General features: G+C 38.4%; 1 protein-coding gene across 7 annotated transcripts in view; it reads left to right on the top strand.

Moving 5' to 3' along the window:
• The window catches only part of DNM3 (dynamin 3), a 557,387-nt gene that overhangs the window by 276,763 nt on the left and 255,657 nt on the right, over window positions 1-24,967 (top strand). For all 7 annotated transcript variants that reach the window (XM_043568980.1, XM_043568982.1, XM_043568983.1 and 4 more), the window contains one exon: window positions 18,142-18,255. In XM_043568980.1, coding sequence (XP_043424915.1) covers window positions 18,142-18,255 — 114 coding nt within the window. The remainder of the gene's footprint in view (window positions 1-18,141; window positions 18,256-24,967) is intronic.

Consider the following 24,967-nt stretch of genomic DNA (forward strand, 5'->3'; position numbering starts at 1 on the left):
AGCTTCTAGCCACTCATGTCTCCTTTGTGGGTTCATCTTCCCCTCCCAGACTTTACATGTTGGTTTTCCTCAAGCCTCAGTCCAGGGTCGTCTTCTTTTCTTACTCAAACTTACACTTTATGTCATTTTTTCGTACCTATAGCTTCAATCACACCCACAGTCAGCAATTACAACTCTGTGTATCTGATCAAGACTTCTCTATAGCAAATGGTTTATTTTACATGTTCACATTTTGACATGCCCACACTGAACCCATGACTTATTTCCTCCATAAAGATGGCTCTTTTACTCTCTCTCAGAGAACCTGCCTCCATAGGCTGTCCAGTTTCAGAAACTTAAACCTTGGGTGTCGTCCTCGACACCTTATTCTCTCCCTTGACACCTTATTCTCTTTCATCTTCCATCTCCAGTTTATCATTGTCACATTGCCTTTTCCTCCTATATATTCCTCAAATCTGCCCACTTGTCTTTATGCCCATTTCTGCCACTGTCATCAAAGTTACCATTGTCTAGAACTTAGGATTCTATCCACTTTCCCTGCCTCCTTTCTCCTCGCTCTAATCTCTTCGCCAAACCAGAGCTAGAAGGGACATTTTCATGATGCAAATCTTATGTTGCTGCCCTACTTGAAACACTTCAAAGGCTTCCCGTTCCTCTCAGAATAAAGACCAAATCTCTTCACATAAATCACACAACCATGCATGGTCTGCCTCCTTTCCAGGCTTGTTTTGCAAGGGCCTGCTCTTGCTTTCTGTGCTGTGGCCACCTGATCCCATGCTCCCACCCCAAACTCTTCAGATTTTAGTGTAAGTTTTAAAATTTTCAAGTTCATCTCCTCGCATACCCCGTGAAGGTCAGGGCTCTTAAAGTACTGAACCAATTCCTGGCAGCACCAATCACGGCTGTGATTGTACATGTGCCCGTGCGAGTCTTCGCTTAGTGTCTATTCTCCCATTTTTGTATAAGCTCCATGAAGTTCAGGGACTGTGCCTATTTTTATTTTTGTATCGGGGGTGGGTTTATCCTTATATTTTCAGTGTGCTGACACATACAAATTACTCAGTAACTTTCTATTAAATGACCCAATATTTACTAAGGTGATTTCTTCTTTTCTCTCTTAAAGAAGCTCTCTGAATTATTTTTAGTAAAATATCCCTAATTCTACTCAGACCTTGCTAATTATGAGGTATCTTTTCCTTTATGTGTGTATATTTTTGTCCTTGAATGGGAGAAATAGATGACGAGCTTAGTTCCCATTCTGTTTTGTATCATTTGGAATCTTTTCCACATGGAGGGCTCCTATTAACTTCAAAGGAGGCTCTGCACATGGAAAAAATACGCAGGAAAAAAGTGAAAAAAGTAGTGCCCTGATTTTCATCATGGTTAATGGCTTAGATCTTGTAGAGCTCTGTTTAGGTAAGTAAACTCTGAGAATAAACAGCTGATTCTTAGTGAACTCTTCAGAAATAGTAGTGCATGTTGCAGAAACAATGCATAAACAGGCAACTGAGAAAATTCAGGGATATGATGAGAAGAGAAGAAATTCTTCATGAGTAATTTTGAGAATCAAGAAGGTACAGTAGCATGCTGAGCCACAAAGGCATGAAAAATGCAGTCGTTATGTGAGCAAAGGCTAATGTTCTGGAAGTGAGACTCAGTGAGAAGAAGTTGAAGGTGTTTTAATGGGGTGAGATGAATGGAAGATTCATGGAGGCCATCCAATGGAGGCACCGTAGAAGTAGTCCTTGTAGGTTTGGGGGGTCCAGAAACAAAATGGAAAGGGGGATCGTCAAGGTTATCTTTGTGAGCTTATTTCATAAAACAATAACTTGGAGTTCAGCTTAACTTAAAAAAAGATTTTTTTTTACGTGGTTAAAATTCAAACTCATGCCAGTTTTGTTAGGTAAAGGTTGGATTTTACAGAGAAACCAGAAAGTCATTATCTTTTTGGCACCTTTATCTTCATATAAAAGAGGGATTTGATACAGATATTAAATGACATTTCCTTATTTTCAATCAGTTTTATTGTACACTACTAATATGTTCTTAGTCAATCAAATCAGTTCCTTATTTAAAATAGTCAAGCTTCCTTCATCATGGTGATTTCCCATATAATATTCCAGAATTACTTCTTTTTAAGTTGTGCTATAGTTATTTCACTACGCACTTGTTTATCATCTGCCTCAGTTTTCCAACATTAAAGGGAATCTCAAGAAATTGCCTCTTTTAAGCAAGCAACATGTGATGGCAACTTGCATCTTTAATATATTTGTTTAAGTGTATTTATTTTGAGAGAGACAGAGACAGTGGAAGCGGGGAGGAGCAGAGAGAAAGAGGAAGAAAGAGAATCCCAAGCACACTTCGTGCTGCCAGCACAGAGCCCAATGTGGGACTCGAACCCATGAAAGTGTGAGATCATGACTTGAGCCAAAATGGAGAACTGGACACTTAACTGACTGAGCCACCCAGGCACCCCTGCAACTTGCATTTTTAATAGCATGAATACTGTAGGAACAAATGGAGAATATAGGAAGACTGAAAGAGGAAATAAATATAACTTTATATCTTACCACTAATTTTCAATCACAGTTAACATATGGTATATATAAGTCTTTTTTCTGTCCTTACATTAAAAAATATAAATGAAATAATACACATATAATAATATTAGTAGGTACTGATCTAAGTCCTTTATATTTGTTAACTCATAATTCTCACAAAAACTGTGTTACAGTTGTTATTATAATCCCATGTTACATGTGAGGAAGTTGAGGCAGAGATTCACACAATGTTACCTGGCCAGCAGGTGTTGGAGCCTGAAGACAATCCTGAACAGTGTGACTATATAGAGTCCTGTCTCATATGAGCACTCTTTGACGAAACTATTTTCTCATGTCTTGCATTCAGTGTTTTTGCTCAGCTTATTTTTTTTTAACCATAAGAAACCTTGAGAATTTATTAAATTCCTAAAACAATGGAGGATCGAAAAACTTCAAATATCATCTTATCTGGTTTTAATTAACACCTAGAGTAAGTGCAAAAATTATTGCTATTACTGTAATTACTGTATATTACTATATAGTATATATAGTATAATACTATATACTATATATACAGTACATATATATGTGTACTACATATACTATATATATATATATATATATATATATTACTATTATTATTATTATTTTGTAATGTGACTAACCAGGGTTGGGTACATTCTGCAACCACAGAACAGAATGATGAAGCCATTGGTTGAAATAGGGACTGAACCTTTGACCTTGACCCTATTCCTATTTTTTTTTTTTTAGTATAGTCGTCACACAATATTACATTGCTTTTAGGTGTACAGCTTAGTGATTTGACAAATTTATACATTATGCTACCATCTGTCCTATTACATTGTTATTACAGTATCATTGACTATACTCCCAATGCTGCAACTTTTATTCCCAGGACTTATCCATTCCATAACTGGAAGCATATATCTCCCATTCCCCTCCACCCATTTTGCCCAGTTCCCTCAGTTTAACGTCAGATGTTTATATCATACTCTAGTAGCCAGTTTCAATTTAGGCAAATAGGTTGTTTCCGTTTGCCTGCTGTTAGAAACAATACTGCCAGTCAACATCCCTGTATATGTTGTGGGTTAAAGGCTGGGGCTCTGAGATCAGACCACCAGAGAGACTTTCTTTTATGCAAACATTAAGAGGCTGAATCAAGTGGAGCAAAATAGACAATAGTGCCTAAGCTCCTATGAGGAAGGCCTGTTGGCTACAAGGAGGGGCTTGGCAGTAAAACAGGAGCCTGAGTGCAGTTTCCTCATCGGTCGTATAAGGAAAATACTACCTTCCTCAAAGGATTATTCTGTGGATTAAAAGAAATAATGAGCGTGATACTTTTAGCACAGTGCCTGGCTGTGTTTAGTAAATGTTATTATTGTTATTATCCTGGAGTTCCAAGAAATGGAGTCAAATTGTATTCCTAATTTTGCCTATTTTAGATACTTGTGAAATGCTGTTCTGATTTCCTAGAAAGTTAAAACCATGAAAGGAACATCCAAACATACAAATGTCACTAAACAATTTATCATAAAATATTTGATAATTTCATGTCTCAGTTTGATTATTCTTTCAATATGCTCCACCTTATTTGCTTGTTTCACAGCTTCTTTATCCCAGTCATGAGATTAGTTCACCGGATGTGAAAATCAGTTTGTTACATTGTCAGCCCATGGTAAGACACATCTGGGCATAGTCACGGTGGTCCTCATTTGTGATCATGGGGGCAGGGCACATAGCACAGTGCCTGGGCCATCAAAGGTATTCAGTAAATACCACTTGACTGACTTATGGAGTGTCTTAGGTGAGAAAGACCTTTAAACATGGTTCCTGACTTAAACTTCCTCTTAAAACTACAAGCATAAGCCCCTTCTTTTTCTCTCTTAGGTGTGTGTTGTCTGTGGGCAGGTTAGCTCCCAAGATGAATAGGGGAGACAATGGGAGAGAGAACAGTCCTGACTACACTTCCCTATTTGTCCTCCTAGATTAAGCAATCTGAGAAGTCACTTTACTCCTGTGTGTGTGGGTGGGTGGGGTGGGGGGGGACAGAGATGAGTGGGTAGACAACAGGAGTGCCACCCCACCCCCTACTCTGCAGTATTCTTTAGCTTTCTTCATCTTCTGTTCCATTGGGTTAAAGGGGTAGGTCAGTGGTTAACCAGGAGTGTGGCTAGCCCCCTTTGTGGGAAGAGATCAACAGTCTACTAGTCCTGCTCCTGCTTCTTAAAGCCAGTCCTCCCACACTAACCATGACTCCTTTGGCGTCCTCCAAGCACCTCTAGTGGATAGAAGGCTCTGAAATGGGTCAAAACAGTACATCAGTAAAATTCAATCCGGGACCAGTGTGTACTTAAATGTTTCTTCCTCATCTTGTTTTCTGTTTCAAATTACATCCAGTCATATTGTAGCCTATAGAGATTCTGCAGTGATCATATAGCATCTTAATGTATTATAATGTATTAACACTCAGTAATAAAATATCAACAAAATAGACATGTCCTTAATGCAAATATGAACTCGCTCCTGCTACGAAGTTGTCAGAAATTAAAGTCCACAGATTACATCACTGCAAGAGTTTGTAAAGTCTAAGGGACTTGTGGAACATCAAGTTCAAGTACATCCCCAGTGCATACTCTCTGGGCTTCAGGCTAGGAGGGTCTTGCCTCAGTGAAGTTGGGATTCCTCCAGAAGCTACACTCTGAGCCAGCCTCCACAAAAATGGGTTGTTCTTACTGGACTTCTGAAGCTGAAATCATCTCTTGTGGCCCTTACTTCAGAGATAGAGCAAAGGTGGGCCATGAAAGATAATCACAGCACTAGCTCCAAATCAACCAGATTTATTAAGACAAATAGATTCCTTGGTCTAAAGCAGTTATCCCAGGCTATATTTATGTTCCTCTACCCTTTCTTTTCTTTTTGGTTTGAAGCTGCTAAGTACTTCATATTTTTTATTTCAGTATCATTAACATATAGTGTTATATCAGTTTGAGATGTACAATATAGTGATTCAACAACTCTACATATTATTCAGTGATAGTGGTTCATGATAATTATACTCTCAATCCCCATCACCTATTTCACCCATCCTCCCTGTCCGCTCTGGTAACCACCAGTTTGTTCTCTATAGTTAAGAGTCTGTTGTTGTTTTCTCCTCTCTCTATTTTTTTTGTTCTTTTGTTTCTCAATTACCACAGATGAGTGAAATCATGTGATATTTGTCTTTCTCTGACTGACTTATTTCACTTAGCATTTATCCTTCTAGATTCATCCATCTTGTTGCAAATGACAAGATTTCATTCTTTTTTATGACTGGGCAATATTTCTTTGTGTGTGTGTGTGTGTGTGTGTGTGTGTATATATATATATATATATACACCACATCTTCTTTATCCATTCATCTATGAGTGGACACTTGAATTGCTTCCATATTTTGGCTATTATAAATAATGATGCTATAAACATACAGAGTGTATATCTTTTTGAATTAGTGTTTTTGTTTTAATTTGCGTTTTTGTTAGTTTTGCACCCAGTAGTGCAATTATTTGACCATACAGTAATTCTACTTTAAATTTTTTGTGGAACCTCCATACTGTCACAGTGGTTGCATGAGTTTGCATTCCTACCAACAGTGCATGAGATTTCCTTTTTCTCCACATTATCACCAACACTTGTTTCTTTAATATTTGATTTGAGCCATTCTGACAGGTGTGAAGTGATAGCTCATTTTGGTTCTGATTTGCATTTCCCTGGTGATGAGTGATATTGAGTATCTTTGCACGTGTCTGTTGGCCATTTGAAGGTTCATGTCTTCTGCCCATTTTTAATGGGATTATCTGTGGTTTTTGGTATTGTGGTGTAAGTTCAAAATATATAATTTTGAATACTAACCTCTTATCAGATATACCATTTGCAAATATCTTCTCCCATTCAGTAGGTTGTCTTGTTTTGTTGATTGTTTCTTTTGCTGTGCAGAAGCTTTTTGATTTTGGTGTAGTCCCAATAGCTTATTTTTGCTTTTGTTTCCCTTGGCTTAGGAGACATACCTAGAAAAATGTTGCTATGGCTAATGTTAGAGAAATTACTACCTGTGCTATCTTCTGGGATTTTTATGGTTTCAGGTCTTACATTTTGGTCTTTAATTCATTTTTTAAATATTTATTTATTTTTGAGAGAGGGAGAGAGAGAGAGAGAGAGAGAGAGAGAGAGAGAGAGAGAGAGAGCGCATAAACAGGGGAAAGGCAGAGAGAAAGGGAGACACAGAATCTGAAGCAGGCTCCAGGCTCTGAGCTGTCAGCGCAGAGCCTGATGCGGGGCTTGAATTTATGAACCCCGAGGTCATGACCTGGGCCTAAGTTGGAGGCTTAACTGACTGAGCCACCCAGGCACCCCGGTCTTTGAGTTTATTTTTGCATATGGTTTGAGAAAGTGGTCCAGTTTCATTCTTTTGTATGTTGCTGTCTAGTTTTCCCAACACCATTTTTTGAAGATACTGTCTTTTTCCAATTGGTATTCTTCCTTCTTTGTCGTAGATTAATTGATCATAAAAGTATTGGTTTATTTCTGGGCTCTCTTCTATTCCACTGATCTGTGTGTCTATTTTTGTTCCAGTACCATACTGTTTTGATTACTACTTCCTGTACCCTTTTGTAGCTGTGGCCATTGACTACAACAGACATTTAGGGGTATCGGGAAGAGAGAGGGTAGACAGAGGAAACCTTTCTGGTTTCAGCCCTACCAGGCTGTCAAACAGTTTTTTTCTAGTTGTTTGTGAACCTATAAATTTACTGGGGGTAGATTCTCTCCCTAAGAAGTTATTCTTGCCACTGTGCACTTAGCCACCAAGGGCAAAGCCATCTGTGCACGTAGTCTGAGAAAAGGGCCCTGAACATTGCTGTCTGTTGCAGTGTTCAGGACTCCGCAGTGGTGGCAACCCTAGTCCCCAGGTCTTAGTTGAGTTCCCTCCCTCTACTGTGCAGTGTATTCAAAAGCTCAGAATTTTTCCTATGCCTTTGTGTTTCCCTTCCTGCTTCTTGTTACATCATTTCTTGATCTCAAAGCCCTGGCCTTGTAAGGAGACTTTCTCCTGCCTGTGTAATTAATCCAGAGCAGGCTTGTGAACTTGTGCTGCCATGAAGGGTGACCCTTGAGTCTGTAAATAAGCCACACGAGTCAAGGTTAGTTCTCTACAGTTTGCCCTGACCTCAGATAAAGAATGGCATTGAGGGAAGCTCATTGAACACTTCCTACCTCCCACCTGGGGCCTGAACCTGGTAAATTAAAGCTAGAACCTCAAGAGGGCTCTGTGATACACATGGGCCTCAGCTGCCTTACAGTTTAGAAGTAGTAAATTGAATTCTCCCTCTTGAGGCCTACTAGGGCCTATATGCAGAAAGACTCTTTTCCCTAATATTGAATCCTTGCCTCTGGCACACCTGCTTAGAAAAATCTCTGCCAGCCAAATTCAAGAAGACTATATCCTGAAGATGCCTGTGCTTGCAAAGGCACATCTCTTCCAGCCAGCTGAGCAACTGGCCTGGCCTGTGCCTTTGCTGGGCCCATGTGTTTGTGCAGCATTTACCCAGATAGGCCCTGCGGTGTATATACACTACCCTTACAGAAGCAGCTACTCCTCTGTGGGTAAAGCCTATATATAAGCTTTTATAATCAGCCAACATCAAAATATGGAGCAGTTGATGATATGAAACTTTTCTTAGGCTGCAACAGTTAAAAGCCAGCTGCAGAGCTGAGAAAAACTTGTATGGTTTACCATAAGCCAAGGCCAAGGTTAAAATGCCCTGCTCACAAAAGTTCAAGGCCCAAAGCCTTGGCCACATTAGAAGTTTTCCACATGTACTTTTTTTTCTCCCCATAATTTTATTCCTTGTCTGTGTATTAATTTTATGATCCAGGGTGCTGGCCAGATGCTGAGGTCCGAACTCATTCCTGACATATAAGTTTTGCCATCCCTGACAAAGCCTGAGTTCTTATAGCATGGAGGGGACTGGCTAGAGTAGGAACTCTCTAGAGTAGGCTTGCCGCTAAGAGAGGGCCTGGGCTGTTCTTCTCTCCCCATTGCTGGTCTTGCAGTTGCTTTCACAGTTTCTGTGTTTGGCAAAAGGAGCTTGGGTGATATTTTACGGCAACAATTTTTTTAAATGGTTGAATTCAAGCCTTACAAATATGAACACGCCCTTTCAGCTCTGAAGGTCCCTTCTAGTCATGTAATTATGAGCCTTCTTGCTCTTGTTTACTTGGACGCTCAAAACAGAATTTGATGTTCAAACACCAAGAGGCTGAAAATGGTTACTCTACCGAACGTTGGTAGATTTTTTTTTGTAATTTTAAATTTGAATGCAAAATTAACGTATCTTTCTCTATGAAAATAATCTACAATCAACCCATTTGTCTTGTCATTCGGTTCAAATGTTATTATTTTATCTAGTCTTTGTCTTCTTTTTCTCCCATATTTTCCTTTGTCTTGTTCTTTTAATTTCCCCTCACATTCTTACCTCTTATATTCTGACCATTTTTCCTGAATGCTTGCCTTTTCCTATCTTTTTCTGCTGCTTTACCTTGATTTCGTGATTTCTCTCACCCCTCAATTCTTTTGTGAAAGAGTACTTTAGGAATTGCCTTTCCTTGATTCTTATTTTGAACTGTCATTGGGAAGACAAAAAGCCCATTTGTGGCAAATATGCTTCCTTTTCCAGAAAGGGCTGGAAGTGGGCCAGAGCTTCTTAAATATTTTATGACAGCAACTTAACTTGCTGACAGCATTCGGTACTGACACACTTCCATGGGTGCCTGTGAAGGGATATGGGCCATGTGCATTCACAACATGCTAGCTGTCATTCTCTCTTTTTTTTTTTTTTTCTCCAAATGAGAAAGCCTATTGCAATGCAATGACTGTCGTTTCATAGAATGTAATATCTAATTATTTTTGTCAATTCTTTGCAAATTTCATTTTAACTGTGATTAGTAACTCATAATATCCATATAGCACAATTGAATATATCCACTGGACCAAATCATGTTTTCTAAGTATCCAATTTAGCTATAACATTCAGCACTTCTAGAAATAGTGGTGCATCCTTGAGAGATTAATCCAATGGTGCCAGTAGGATCAGGCCAGTTATTACTTCACATCATCTTAAATCCCCAAAACTCCATTCGCGTCTTCACTTACATGGTGTGCACATTTTTTTAAACCTCCTTAGCACCTCCAGTCTCTTCATCTTTCCATTTTCTACCTTTCTATTAGGACCCTCCTGGTCTCATTTCTCTGCCTGGGCTGGATTGAATGGATGATCACCTGAAGTAGTCCTTTGCCCCAAATCTTCAACATCTTTACACCCATGTACTTAGATCACGTGGACCTAGAAATTCAGAACGCTAGATCAATTTCCATTTATCTTCTCTTTTTCTACTTCTAGTGTGTAGAGCACTGCTGGCGATGATAATACAACTATGCACATTGTATCCCTGCAATCTATGGCCTTCATTCTCAGCTTTCCACCATTTGTTTTAAAGAATTTATTTATTTTTATTTTTAAAATTTTTAATGTTTATTTTTTATTTGTTTTAATTTTTTTAAGTTTATTTATTCTCAGAGTAAGAGTGAGTGGGATACGGGTGCAGAGAGAGAGAGAGAGAGAGAGAGAGAGAGAGGGGAGAGCGAGGATCCCAAGGGAGGTCCCTCCTCCCAAGGGAGGGAGGGTTTGTGAGGATGTGGGGCCCAAACTCACAAACCATGAGACCACAGCTTGAGCCAAAATCAAGAGTCGGATGCCTAATTGGCTGAGCCACCCAGGCGCCCCAAGAATTTGTGTTTTTAGAGAACTTTTAGGTTTACAACAAAATGGAGTCAAGGTACAGAGATTCTTCATACACCCTCTGCCTCCACGTATCCGTAGCCTCCCCTATTACCATATAACTCATCAGATTTTTTTTTTTAACCAGGGATGAATGTACATCCTCACGCAACATACATAGTTACCTTAGGGTTCACTCTCAGAGTTGTACATTCTATGGGTTTGGAAAAAGGTATAATGATATATATATCCTTCATTATAATAGCACACAAGTTCGTTTTAACCCTAAAAATCCTCTGTGCTCTGCCTATTCATCACTTCTCCCACCCTTACCCTCATCCCTGAAAATAGCTAATTTTTTTTATTGTCTCCATAGTTTTGCCTTTTCTAGAATATTCCATTGTTGAAATCATATACTCTATAGCCTTTTAATTTAATTTATTTTTTTAACATGTTTTTTTTTAATATGAAATTTGTTGTCAAATTGTTTTCCACTCAACACCCAGTGCTCATCCCAACAGGTGCCCTCCTCAGTGCCCATCACCCTCTTTCCCCTCCCTCCCACCTCCCATCAACCCTCAATTTATTCTCAGTCTTTAAGAGTCTCTTATGGTTTGGCTCCCCACTCTCTAACCTTTTTTTTCCTTCCCCTTCACCCTGCCATGGTCTTCTGTTAAGTTTCTCAGGATCCACATAAAAGTAAAAACATACGGTATCTGTCTTTCTCTGGATGACTTATTTCACTTAGCATAACACTCTCCACTTCCATCCACGTTGCTACAAAAGGCCAGATTTCATTCTTTCTCATTGCCACATAGTATTCCATTGTGTATATAAACCACAATTTCTTTATCCATTCATCAGTTGATGGACATTTAGGCTCTTTCCATAATTTGGCTGTTGTTGAAAGTGCTGCTATAAACATTGGGATACAAGTGCCCCCATGCATCAGCACTCCTGTATCCCTTGGGAAAATCCCTACCAGTGTCTATAGCTTTTTTAGATTGGCGTATTTTACCTAGTAAAACTCATCTCAATTTCCTTTATGTCTTTTCATGGCATGATACCTCATTCTTTTTAGTGCTGAATAAAATTCCACGATCTAGATGTACCATGGTGTGTTTATCCACTCATCTACTGAAGGACATCTCATTTACTTCCAAATTTTGGCAATTATGAACAAAGCTGCTATAAACATGCATGTGTGTCCATAAGTTTTTAACTCCTTTTGGTGAATACTAAGGATCACGATTTCTGGATCACATGGTAAGAATATATTTAGTTTCATAAGAGACTGCCAAACCGTCTTCCAAAGTGGCTGTACCATTTTGCATTCCTGCCAGCAAAGGTATGGGAGTTCCTGGTGTTCCACATCCTGCATTTGTGGTTGTTAGTTTTCTGGATTTGGGGCATTTTTATTAGGTGTGTAGTGGTATCTCATTGTTTGAATTTGCATTTCCCTGATGGCATACGATATGGAGGATCTTTCTGTATGCTTATTTGCCATTTGTATGAGGCATCTGTTAAAGTCTTTGGCCCATTTTTTAATCAGGTTATGTGTTTTCTTATTATTGAGTTTTAATATTTGAGTTTTGTATATTTTAGATAACTGTCCTTTATCACATAGGTTTTTTGCAAATATTTTCTCCCAATCCGTGACTTGCCTTCTAATTCTCTTGAAATTGTCTTTTGCAGAGCAGATGTTTTTTAATTTTAATGATTCCAGCTTATCAGTTATTTACTTCATGGGTTATGTCTTTGGTGCTGTATCTAGAAAGGCATCACTATACCCAAAATCATCTAGATTTTTTCTCCTCCTATGTTATCTTTTATGAATTCTGTAGTGCTGTGTTTTGTCAGCCATATTTTACTAACTCTTATTATGTTCACTCTCTTTCAATTACTGAGGAATTGTTTCATGCTCTCATTAAGCCTTCTTTCCAACTTCTCACCCTCTCTCCTGCAGATAATTTAGTCTCTGCTCTTATCAAGAGAAATGGGAAGATCAAATATAACCTTCCCAAACTTTCTACCCTTTTCCTCACAAAGGACACGCATCTGCCCTTACTCTCCCAACCTCTCCAGGTTCACAAGATGAGGTAGTCCCATTTCTGTTCAAGGACAGTCCCTTTCTGTACTCTTTATGCTTCATTCCTCTTCTTTATATTATTTTTTTATATCACCAATCTCTTATTCTGTACTGTTATTTCTCTTCAACCAATAAATATGCTCAGTACTTGACTATCCTTAAAAAAAAAAAAAGAATCCAAAACAACAATAAAATAGCAGCAGCAGCAACAATGCCACCACTTCCTTTGCTCCTGTGTCTGATTTTAACTGTCTTTCATCCTCCTGTGGACAGAGCTCTTTTCAATTATTGTCTCCATTTTTTACTTCCTATTCACCTTTCAATCCAATGAACTCTGATTTATCCTGTCACAGCACTGCAACCGGCATGGCTGAAGACACCATGATGTCTGCATTGCACTTTACACATCCCTCTCTGTGTTGAATTTGACACTTCCAACTACACTGTCCTTGAAGTTCTCCTTGCCTTTGGCCTCCATGACCTTATTGCTATTATTTCTCTGACATTCCTTTTCAGGCTCTTTTCTGACCTCTTCTTTTTTTTTTTTAATTTTTTTTTCAATGTTTATTTATTTTTGGGACAGAGAGAGACAGAGCATGAACAGGGGAGGGGCAGAGAGAGAGGGAGACACAGAATCGGAAACAGGCTCCAGGCTCTGAGCCATCAGCCCAGAGCCCGACGCGGGGCTCGAACTCACGGACTGCGAGATCGTGACCTGGCTGAAGTCGGACGCTTAACCGACTGCGCCACCCAGGCGCCCCTTCTGACCTCTTCTTAAATGTTGGTATTTCTCCAGGATTCCACTGTGAGCCACTGCTATTTCACTCAAAGTTTTAACTGACATATCTGTATCTATCTATATCTGCCTATATCTATATCTATATCTATATCTATATCTATATCTATATCTATATCATCTATCTATGTCTATATCTATATATCTGTATTTATATCCAGATGTAGGACTTGGAAGTCTTCATTTCTACTCCTAACATTGCCATTTTGCTTCAGAGGTCGGGTCCCTTCTATGTGTGTTTTCTATAGGTACGTCAAATTCAACATGACCTTGGCTGAATTTATCCTCAACTCCTCTACTTTCCAATACTTGGTTCTTCTCCTCTGTTCCTTATAGGTTGGTAGCCCCAAGAGTTTCAAAATCATTTTAGAACAGCACAACGTTCAATAAAAATATAATGTAAACCACATATGTAATTTAAACTTTTCTGACAGCCACATTAAAAAATAAAATGAGGGGTGCCTGGGTGGTTAAGTCAGTTAAGTGTCTAACTTCAGCTCAGGTCATATCTCATGGTTCATGAGTTGGAAGCCCGTGCCAGTCTCTGTGCTGACAGCTCAGAGCCTGGAGCCTGCCTCAGATTCTGTGTCTCCTTCTCTCTCTGCCCCTCCCCAACTCACGCTGTGTGTCTATCTCTCAAAAAATGATAAACATTGAAAAAACTTTTTTAAATAAACAGTGGAATGAATACTAAAAACCAATTTTATTTAACCTAATGTATTCAACATAATATTATTTCAATATATGATAAATCTTAAAACAGTTACGAGGTTTTTGTTTTTGTTTTTGATACTAAGTTCTCAAAATCTAGGTTGCATTTTACACTTCTTGAACACCTGAATTGAAACTAGTCACTAGGGCCCAATGACCATGTGTGGCTACTGTAAAGTACAGTTCTAGAGTCTTTACATTCACTAATCTCTCTCTCATCTAGTTATAATTCCTGTTGATTTTATTTCATGGGTATTTCGCCAGTAAGTTTATTTATTTTCATCCTTACTACATCATGGCTTTAGTTCACACCTTGGTCATTTCTCATTTGAGTTATTGCAATAGCTTACATAATCTAGTTTCTCTGTCTTGGAGAGAGTGCAAATCCACTAGAATGAAGGAGGATATAGTAGAATAACTCCTTATATGTACTTTTATCTAGAAAATAAGAAAGCAATTCAGACCTATTAATATTTAATATACATATTGATGCCAGCACCCTTGCTCTGTATTTTTGAGAAGTAATAATAAAATGGAAATGTAAGACATAAAGTACATTTTCCCCACAAAATAAAAAACTTTTAGTATGGTTGATTTTATCTTCATGCAGACTTTCAAATTTCTCTGTATATTTCTATATGATGTACATAATTTATTAATACAATGGTTACATATAATTTAAAAATAAATCTATATATGTACTTGAAATTTATTTTAGTACTGCCAGGAGGAGTGAGATCAGTAAAATTTAGCGTCTCATGGAACTGGATCCACTCTGACTTTACCCTACCTGCCTCCCCGACCTCAACTTCTTCATCCCCACCACACATTTTCTGTATTAAGTGGCTCTTTCATATTTTGTTCCTGTTTGTTCTTCATACAGAGAAACAAATTCCAGTAAGACCTTGGTTTGTGAGTATAATTCATTCTGGAAACATGCTTGTAATCCAAAGTGCTTATGTATCAAAGCGAATTTCCCCATAAGAAATAATGGAAATCCAGGTAATTCGTTTCACAACCCAAAAGTATTTACATAAAAATTATTATAATACCATAATATAATACAAAATAATAAAGAAAATACAAAATGTAAAGAAAAATAAACAAGTTAACCTGTGCTTACCTTTGAAAACTTTCATGGCTGGTGTGAGGGAGACGAGAGAGGAGGGTTATTATGTAGGACAACTTTCACTATCACTAACAGATCAGTGCTATCTATTGCTTCAATGGAGTCTTTTTCTTTTCGTGCAGCTTTAACAAGGAGCCTATCCAATGACACTTGCTCTTGCCTCCTTTAGAGGATTTCACGGAAATGTGACATTGCATTGTCATTAAACAGGTTCATCGCTCGCACTGCTCCAACTTTATTTGGGTGGTGCTTTTCTACAAAATTTTGCACCGTTCCCCACATTTTACACATCTCCCTAATCTCATTTGAAGTGAGGGATTCCTCCATCTTTTTCTCCTCTTCCTCTGTAGACGAGATGCAGATGTAGACTTCTTATAAAATCTTGCAATTTTAGCCACTCACATACCTCATTTGTACTACTCAATGATTTCCTTAACTTCCACTGTAATCATCTTCTTACCGCCTTTCTTTTCCACCTTTTCCTGCATGGAGGCCATTGCATACATTTGCATGGATGTTGACTACAGTACAGTATTAATAAACTCGTGTCACATATTGTATTTAATGTAACTGGCAATAAGGCAGCAGAGGAAACTATGTCTGCAGGCAACCTGACCTAGAATGAAGTAAAGTATCCCTAAGCTTACTCTTGTACGGAAAAGCAAAGGACCTTCTATAGGTCCTTTGAAGTGACAAAAAATACACTAGTTCCAGTTGTGGGCACCTTCTAATGTTCTGAAAAATCACTGATTTCTGCCAAACACCATGGCCTGAGACCGAGCATCTGAGCATGGGAGACGATCACCCACAATTCCACAAGAGAGAGAGAGAGAAGAAGCGTTGGCTCAGTTATGATCATGTGACATTCAGCATCACGTACTACTTGTATTGCAAGACACTGCTCTTTATCAAGTTAAAATTTATTAGAAATGTTTGCTCGTCTTGCAGAATACTTGCTGGACAAGTTACTTGCAAACCAAGGTTTTACTGTACTCCCTGACCTGGCATTCTGTTTCTCTTCCAGGCTCTTCTGAGATACCATTTCTTCAAAGAAAGCCTATGACAACTTCCTAAATTGTGTCAAGTTCCCCTTCCCTTGCTTGACGTACATGTCTTATTATACTATTAGATTGAAATTAAATCTTTATGGATCTGCCTTCTCTACTAAGCTGTAAGATTCGTGAGGCAAGGATTGTGATATCATCGTATTTTTTCATCTTGACATATGATAGGTTCTTTAGAAATGTTCACTGCACTACTTTCATGCCTTTCCTTGTTGGATACAGCCTGTCCTACCAGGAGTGAAATAACGATTTGCTCATTGCAATTTATGGAGTAACTGAAAGACTTCCATTCTATCCAAAGATGCACGAAAGCATACTTTCATTTTAGTACAGCGATTAGTATGCTATTTGTAAGAACCTCATAGGGTCGATAACAATGTTAGTGTGAAATAATTTGACCACTTGCTTCTTACTAGAAATTAGATGAGATTACTTGCTGTTGGAGAGTGAAGTTTTGACTGTATGTGTACAAGCAGTGGCCATCAAACTTCACTATGAATAATAATCACCCTGGACACATGTTTAAGGGTAGACTTCTGGGGTTTCATATGTACATATTCTGATTCATTTGGACTGGGGGTGGCCCAAGAATCTGTGTTTTAGAAAAGCATCCCGATGGTTATAATATAGTCGATAGAAACCATACTTTGAGAAGTATTATTTCCTTCTTTCTGAAGTAGAGAGTAAGAGGCAGGAGTAATTTTGAACAATTGAGAGAACTGCCTTAGTCAGAGATGGAGTGAGGTTCTGTGTAGAGGTTTACAGAAGTTACAGAGCATTAGAAAGGAGAATGGACACCTGGGAAAGCTGAAGCAGGGAATCAAGGGTGGCAAGGACTGAGGGTGTGGAGAGAGTCTTGAAGATCAAGAATAACAACTTTGGCTTATTTCACAATTTTCCCTAGGATTGACTTTTCTTCTTTGGCAAGAAAACTTATTATCAATAATTTTAAAAAATCTATTCAGGTAATTCATCTTCATTTAGGAACTGACACTCAGTAGTCATTAAATAAGTAAAATTTTTGCTATTTCAGGGTCTCTAGGATATTGATTAATTTAGGTATAGGATGATTATTGATATTTAGAACAGTGTCATGTAAGTCCATACAGTATTTCATTTTTGGTTCTATGAAAACAAAAACTATCTGGCATAGGGGAGATGGTTATCTGTGCCCTGTGAAAAAGCAGAATTTAACTTTGCAACTCTGAGAAAAAGTTAGATTTTCACTTAAAAGCCATTTATAAATAATTTCTATCAGAGCTATAATCTAAGTTATTAATATGTTTTAAAATTTAAAAGCTGTTTATAGGTTTTTATGAGGATGCTACATGCTTTTTAGCATGACAAATAACAACCAGAAGTAGATGGATAAATCTAGACCATTAAGAAGCTCCAAACTTTTAGTTTTTGCTTATTGTTTCAGCTTTCTTGAACCTCATTCAGTTTTATTTAGAGTGGTGAACTGTTAACAAGGAACTAATTGGTTGACTTGAGTTTCTTCTTTTTACCATTTGGTGGCCAGTCTCTGGTGAAAAATCCTAATGAGATGCAAACCAGACAAACAAATGGACCAGTGGACTGGGAGGGGGGAGAGAGGCAGTGGGCCTGGAGAGTTTATTATTGTTCACCCAATCAACTAAATATGTTTTAATTATAGCAGCAATGCCATAAATAGGCTGAGCACAAGCCTATTAGTCTGCCTCATTCAATTCTTTTCTGTTTCAGTTGCTTTGCTTCCACCATCGATATAAGTCTGCAATTTTAGTTTTGTCCATTTGATGGGAGAGATTTCCCTCTGGTTATCTGTAGTTTGGGAAGATAAATTGTCTTAAATAGCTCAATAGAGGGTGAGCTTTGGGGAAACAATGTTGTTCTTAGTGCAATTTATATCTTGTTTTTAACTCCACTTAGTACAAGACCTATGCTCTCAATTGGTTCACATTAAATTCAACATCTCTGCCAATCTGTGCTCTCTTGTAGGTGATTCGTAAGGGATGGTTAACCATCAGCAACATTGGCATCATGAAAGGAGGCTCTAAGGGATACTGGTTCGTCCTTACTGCTGAAAGCTTGTCCTGGTACAAAGATGACGAGGTAAGTCACAGAGAATCACAATTATTTTATTAAAGTGTTTCCAATTTCCAATTAATTGATATTATTGTGATGTACAGTTCCAAGACATGAGTGATTCTCTTTCAGTAAGACATAGCTTGGGGTGTTTGAAGAAGCATTGTTTTTTCTTCATAGATTCTTAATTTATAATACTCCCCTCAAATTTCTTTTATTCCTCTGGTATAGTCACATGTTTGCTAACCCGAAGAAATGGAGTTAGGGGTCAGTAGTTGGAAATTTCCTTCTTTGTAATAATGATGAGATACTGATATAGGGACAATTTTCATTAAATAATGTGTTGAAAAAACCCAGGGATATAGAGCATCTTAAGAATGAAATTAATAGCACTGATGCAGAGTTAATAAAGAATTTTGGAATTGTTGGCTGTGACATCTGTTTCAAATGGCAGGCTTTTGAAAATGTCCAAATCAATAGTCTTCAAGCAAGCCCCAGGTAATTGTTTATATGAATTTTGTTGTTTGAAAATATGATATCTATGTAAAAGCCTGAATTATGATAATTATGTTCTCTGGCTCATGTTAGATGTTAATCATTTTGGCCCTGTGACTTACTACTCATTTTAATCTGGTAGCTTTAAAAGTGCAAAAAGTCCTATCAATCTTGTGGACCCATTAGAGTGCTATCAAGTGATACTGCTAAATTTGGGAAGTCATGGATGAAATTAAACTATGTTTTGGAAATTTTAAGAGCTCTGGTCTGACCTGAGCTATTTTTGGTGCTTATAATGCAGTCCACAAACATTAGATAAGAATACTTTGTGATTTAGAAAGCTATTTACAGGTAAGATTGCCTCAGTTTTGTTTGGCTGTAAAGGGCATGTATTTCAGAGTTAAAAGTCCTTCCAATCCTGGCTTGGTATTCTTTTTGAAAGTCCTACAAGGTGCCTTTGTCAGTTGTTAGAGTTCAAGTTTCTTGTCTTACATAGTTCTTTCTGCTTCCTAAGTACTTTGTGAACAATAGTATATTAATCAGATGATCAGTTGATGGCCACTAAGTTTTCTTCAGTAAGGGAAATAGAATATTATAGAAATGTACAGAAACAATTTTTACACAAAAGCTTTACAATATTTTTTTATGTCATATATTTCACTGACTTCAGTCAAACATGGAGTGGTTGTTGTAAGGGTCTGAGGATTAGCAATGGTTTCTTTCCTTTGCTGGCTGCTCAGATAGCCCTGTCATTCCGTGGAAAGCTCTAGTCTTCAAAGACCACAGCTTCGGGAGCTCTGAGATGCCTGTCTAGATAGAAAAATCAGTAAATAGAGTGTCTTCTTCTTTTGTTCATTTGCCTTAAGAGATCTTCTCTTAGATACATTTTGTTTCCAAGGACTTAGAGGATTATTTATGTACATTTAAATTCATATTGGTTTGGAAGCTTTTATCAGTTATTCTGGGGAAAGCAAAAGATTTTGCTGAGGATTCATAATAATAATAGCTGGTGTTTTTTTATAGGTTAAAACACCTATAGATGGTCCTATATGGACTCATTCAGTCCACATTGTAACCCTAAGGATAAGTGCTGTTGTTATCCCCATTTTTCAGAGAAAAGTAAACAAACAAAAAAAACCCCCAACTATTCAAAAAGTCCTTTCTGTAGGACTCAGTTTCCCCTATTGCAGAATACTTGGTGTTTGTGAGCATAACTAATTTCCCAAGGTCACATAGCTAGTTGGTGGCAAAGCAGAAATTCAAACTCAGGCTATCTGGCTTCTGAGCTCATGTCTTCAATCACAAGTGTATGCAAGAATCCCAGAGATGCTGCAGTTGTCCAAGTCAACCTTATCCCACAGAGGTTTTATTTAGACAAGTTCCAGGCATATTGGCATTGACCTTTTTGTGGTTGTTAGTATGAGGGCTCTGAAGATAATAGGAGTAGCTACTGTTATTGGAATATGGCTTTGGGGTTCTCTTGTCTGGCTATGTGGGCACTGAAACAAGGCCATTGGAAGGCACGTGATGCCCCCTGTAGGGAAGAAGAATCTTTGAGAGCTTTGTAAGTTAATGATCAGTAGTCATCCCTTCCATTCCTCTAGAAACTCAAGATAACTTTTTACAAAATCTCTGCTGCTGAAGCTCCCTCATGAGCATTTGCTTACAACAAATAGAAAATACATGTGTGCAATTATAATACTAACTGAGTGCTGGAGACATTTTATTAAAGGTATTTGGGCATGGGGCGGTGGGATGGGAATGACCCTTGAAATATGATGGAGTGATCTGGATGAAGAAAGTTTAGGAAAGGGTTGTTTTCTTAGTTTAGTCGATTTCAAAAAAGAGAAAATGACAAAGTTGCTGCTTTTTGGAATGAACAAATAGACAAATAATGCAATGGTAAGTGCTCTGAAGAAAATAAAATGGGGTAGTGAGCTAGAAAGTGATGGGGGAAGAACCTGTAGATTGGGTGTTTGGGAGGAAGTAACATCGAATTAGAGGCTGGGATGATGAGCTGTGTAGAAGATTTTATCGAAGAAAATTCCAGCAAGAGGGCATCATAAGTAAACCCCCACCCCACCCCAGGATGGCAGCCAGCAGGAATACTGTGGCTGGAATGTGATAGCATGGGAGAGAGAGGTAGGAAATAAAATCAGAGGTACTAGTGGGTGGGGTCTTATCAGACCCCATGCACTAATTTGGATTAAAAAAATTTTTTAATGTTTATTTATTTTTGAGAGAGAGAGAGAGGGAGGGAGGGAGACAGGGCATGAGCAGAGGAGGGGCAGAGAGAGAAGGAGACACAGAATCCGAAGCAGGCTCCAGGCTCTGAGCTGTTAGCACAGAGCTCGACGCGGGGCTCGAGCTCACAGACTGCGAGATCGTGACCTGAGCCGAAGTCGGATACTTAACTGAATGAGCCACCCAGGAACCCCCTAATTTGGATTTTATTTCAAGGATAATTGAAAACTATTGGCTTGTTCCAACGGGATGTAACATAATTGGATTTATGTTTTATTTATTTATTTATTTATTTATTTATTTATTTATTTATTTATTTTTCAACGTTTTTTATTTATTTTTGGGACAGAGAGAGACAGAGCATGAATGGGGGAGGGGCAGAGAGAGAGGGAGACACAGAATCGGAAACAGGCTCCAGGCTCCGAGCCATCAGCCCAGAGCCTGACGCGGGGCTCAAACTCACGGACCGCGAGATCGTGACCTGGCTGAAGTTGGACGCTTAACCGACTGCCACCCAGGCGCCCCTGGATTTATGTTTTAGAAAGACCACTCTGGCTGCTGGGTTGGGCATAATGCATAGGATGGAATGTGCATGTGGAAGGAGGGGAGTGGTAAGAATGGAAGACGGGAGACCAGCTAGCTAGGAGACTGTAGCAATGGTCCAGGTAAGAGAAGATGGTGGCTTATACTGGGTGGCTTGAGAAGAGCTCTTGAATTCAGGGTGGCAAATTGATGGGTCACATACTGCAGCCATTAGCTACTGTTACTCATTAGAACTCTGCTCCAGAAACAACATAAAATGTTTTCAAAATATTAATGCCTGACTCACAAATGGCCTCTATCTTTAAATTGTTTGTGTCAGTGGGGCAGAGCGTTTTTCCACTGGAGCCATCCTCATTCATCCCCACCTCACCGTTCCTTGACCACCACCACTGTCATCCTCTACTCTGCTTTATTTCTCTTGCGAGAGTTTCCTACCATTGCAGACCACCTTTGAGCTTGCTGCCAGGGTTAAAGGGAGAGTACCACACTGTTCCTTGATTTCTGCTTATATTCAACAAATAGTTATTAGTGTCAGCTGGAAGCAGAAGCTGGAAGGGAGGGTGTGGAGAAAGGAGGCCAAGAAGAAACATCAGGAGGGTTGGGCTTAGAAGTAGTGACGAGTCTCTGGCCTCTTGACTTTGTACCGTCTTTTAGCAGCAGTGTTTTAAATGATACTTAGATTCCAAAGAAGTCTTACTGCCATCCTTCAAACTTAACATGATTCTTTGGGCAACCTCGAAAACACCAATTTAGAATATTGCTTTGTGAAAATAAGTCTAAATTCTAACTCAACTTTTGGAGTCAATTTGTTGGTAAATTAAATGCTCATTCTTTATTCCCGTGGTATCCCTCTATACCCACATCAGCATCTGCATACTTGTAAATCCTGTTATATGACAATTTGTCTTTCTTAGTCAAGCAAATGTGACACAGTAAATATCATTAAGTTAGTTATAGATTCATTCATTTATTCAATGACAAATTTACATTCAAATTTTCATAGAGGATTATCATTGTTTTTCCCGTGTTCTGCCATCTTCCTACTTTCTTGCGTAATTAGACTGGTATGTTTTCATTATATCTAATTGGCTGTTGAATAAATAGCATATTATGCCATATGCTATAGGTATGATTTTATTTAAGTCATGACAAGTTTGTAATAATATAAATAACTTATGAAATACATTTGAGATGAAGAAAAATGACTCAAACTTTTTCCAGGATCACACTAATTGAACAAAAGACCCTATGGACTGTATGCTTGGTACAACAAAGGCAGTGAGGTATGAAGGACATGGATTTGCAATGGCTAATGCCAGTGTTGGAACAAGTCCGTCTTCTCTGGGCCTCTGCTTTTCTTTTCACTTGTTGCATGGGGACCTTTGCCAAGCAAACCACCTGAAAGAGATTTTCTAGGGTTCTAAGAAATCATTTATTAATAAATACTTTTTTTTTAATTTTTTTAATGTTTATTTATTTTTGAGACAGAGAGAGACAGAGCTTGAATGGGGGAGGGTTAGAGAGAGGCAGACGCAGAATCTGAAGCAGGCTCCAGGCTCTGAGCTGTCAGCACAGAGCCCGACGTGGACGTGGGACTCAAACTCACGGACCGTGAGATCATGACCTGAGCCGAAGTTGGACACTTAACCGACTGAGCCACCCAGGCGCCCCTATTAATAAATACTTTTATAAACTTTTAGGTATCACATTTATATATTTATGCTTGCCATTGCAAGTAACAACAGTGCCCTCCCCTGTAAAGCCATTCTTTGACTCACATGTCTTCTAATTTCCAATTTTTTTGTCATTTCATATTGTGAGATAGGGTGTATAATATTGGGTTTTGTTGTTGTTGTGTGTATGTATGTATGCATGCATATATTTATTTATTTTGGCAGAGAATGGTAAGGTTTGGATTCTTAGAGGGAACTCATATCCCATTTCTTTAGTGAGACATGGTATACTGCCTGCCCCCTAGCCTATGGGTTCTCTTACACCTCAGCCAAGAATTGGAGCTGATGATACAAAACCATGTGATTTCCTATCCAAGCTGGCAGAGGCAATAGCATAATGACCCTGTGTAGTAATTTTAAGCTAGAGTTGGCATGACTGTAATGGTAAGTCCCCAGTACTTTTCTTACTTTCTTCCTATGCTGAACAGATTTATTCACCCTACCCTTGAATTTTAGATGGATCACGAACACTCTCAAGCATCTGTGGACTGCACTTTTTGAACCATTACTCTATATTATAATAATGTTATTTGCAATGTTACTGATAGATGAGCTTAACAGAGAGGTTTCCACCTGTGTCCCAGACAGTGTTTTTTCCCACATGTTACCTTCAAAGAGTCTTTACAATACAATGTGGTTATAGTAGGCATGATTAATCTATGTATATGACTGTATGTTATCCTCTAACATTACTCTAAGATTGGGGCTTTCTGTAACACAAAAAGAAATAAACCATCTTCATACAGGGTTAGACAGTTTATAACTAATCACCGAGGGGATTTGCTCAAACCTGGCTGTCCTTCTAGATCATGTTCTAAAAGGACAGTACCCTAGACTTGGAAGTTTCTGATACAGGTGGTCCTGAGCTCTTTTCTAGGGGGCTCATAGGCCTTTTCCTGGTTTCATCCTCCCCAGAGCATTCTGCCAATGTGTGTAACACATCAAGAAAGATCTGTTTATGGGGGTAAGGATAGTTTGGGCATGCAGGCTTGTATGTCCACATATATTCCCTTGTATTTGGGATGGATGATACTTAGATCCTTTGATTTCTATCAAAATAACAACATAAGGATATATTTAGTACTTTACTAAGGATTTAGGGAAGCAGTACAACAACTCAGACAGCCTCAAATGCCTCTGTACAACAGTTTTTATCCAGTGGACACACACTTGGGTATGTTACTGGCTGCTCTAACCCTGTGCTGGCCCAGCCCAATGACAGTACATTGGCTTCTCTCTTTCAGTCTCGCCTCCTACTTCTTCCCTCAATGCTGTTAATATGGATTGCCCCAAAATCAAGGCACTTCTCCCTCTGTTATATACATCCATTCAGCTCTTCTTAGAATCTAGTTCAGCCTTTGCTCCAGCCTCATTTTTGTATATCCAAACTAGTCAAAATGCTGAACCAAACCAAATGGACTTCCAATTAGCAAGATGCTCCCTAGTTTGACAGTAATTGTGGTTGTAAATTGTATTCCACTATTTATTATCCCTGTTTAAAGTCATGAAGGCCAGCTTTCAATCTGAATGATAATCTTGATGATGATCATTGTCATCATAATGGTTAACATTTATTGAGTATATATAGTTTCCCAAGCACTGAGCTAAATCAGTATTTTATTTACATTCCCCATTTTATTTTTATTTATTTTTTTTTAATTTTTTTTTTACATTCCCCATTTTAGAGATGAAGACTGAGACACAAAGAGAATGAGTAATTTAGC

This window comes from Prionailurus bengalensis, chromosome E4, assembly GCF_016509475.1.
Source record: "Prionailurus bengalensis isolate Pbe53 chromosome E4, Fcat_Pben_1.1_paternal_pri, whole genome shotgun sequence".
NCBI classification, from domain to species: Eukaryota; Metazoa; Chordata; class Mammalia; order Carnivora; family Felidae; genus Prionailurus; species Prionailurus bengalensis.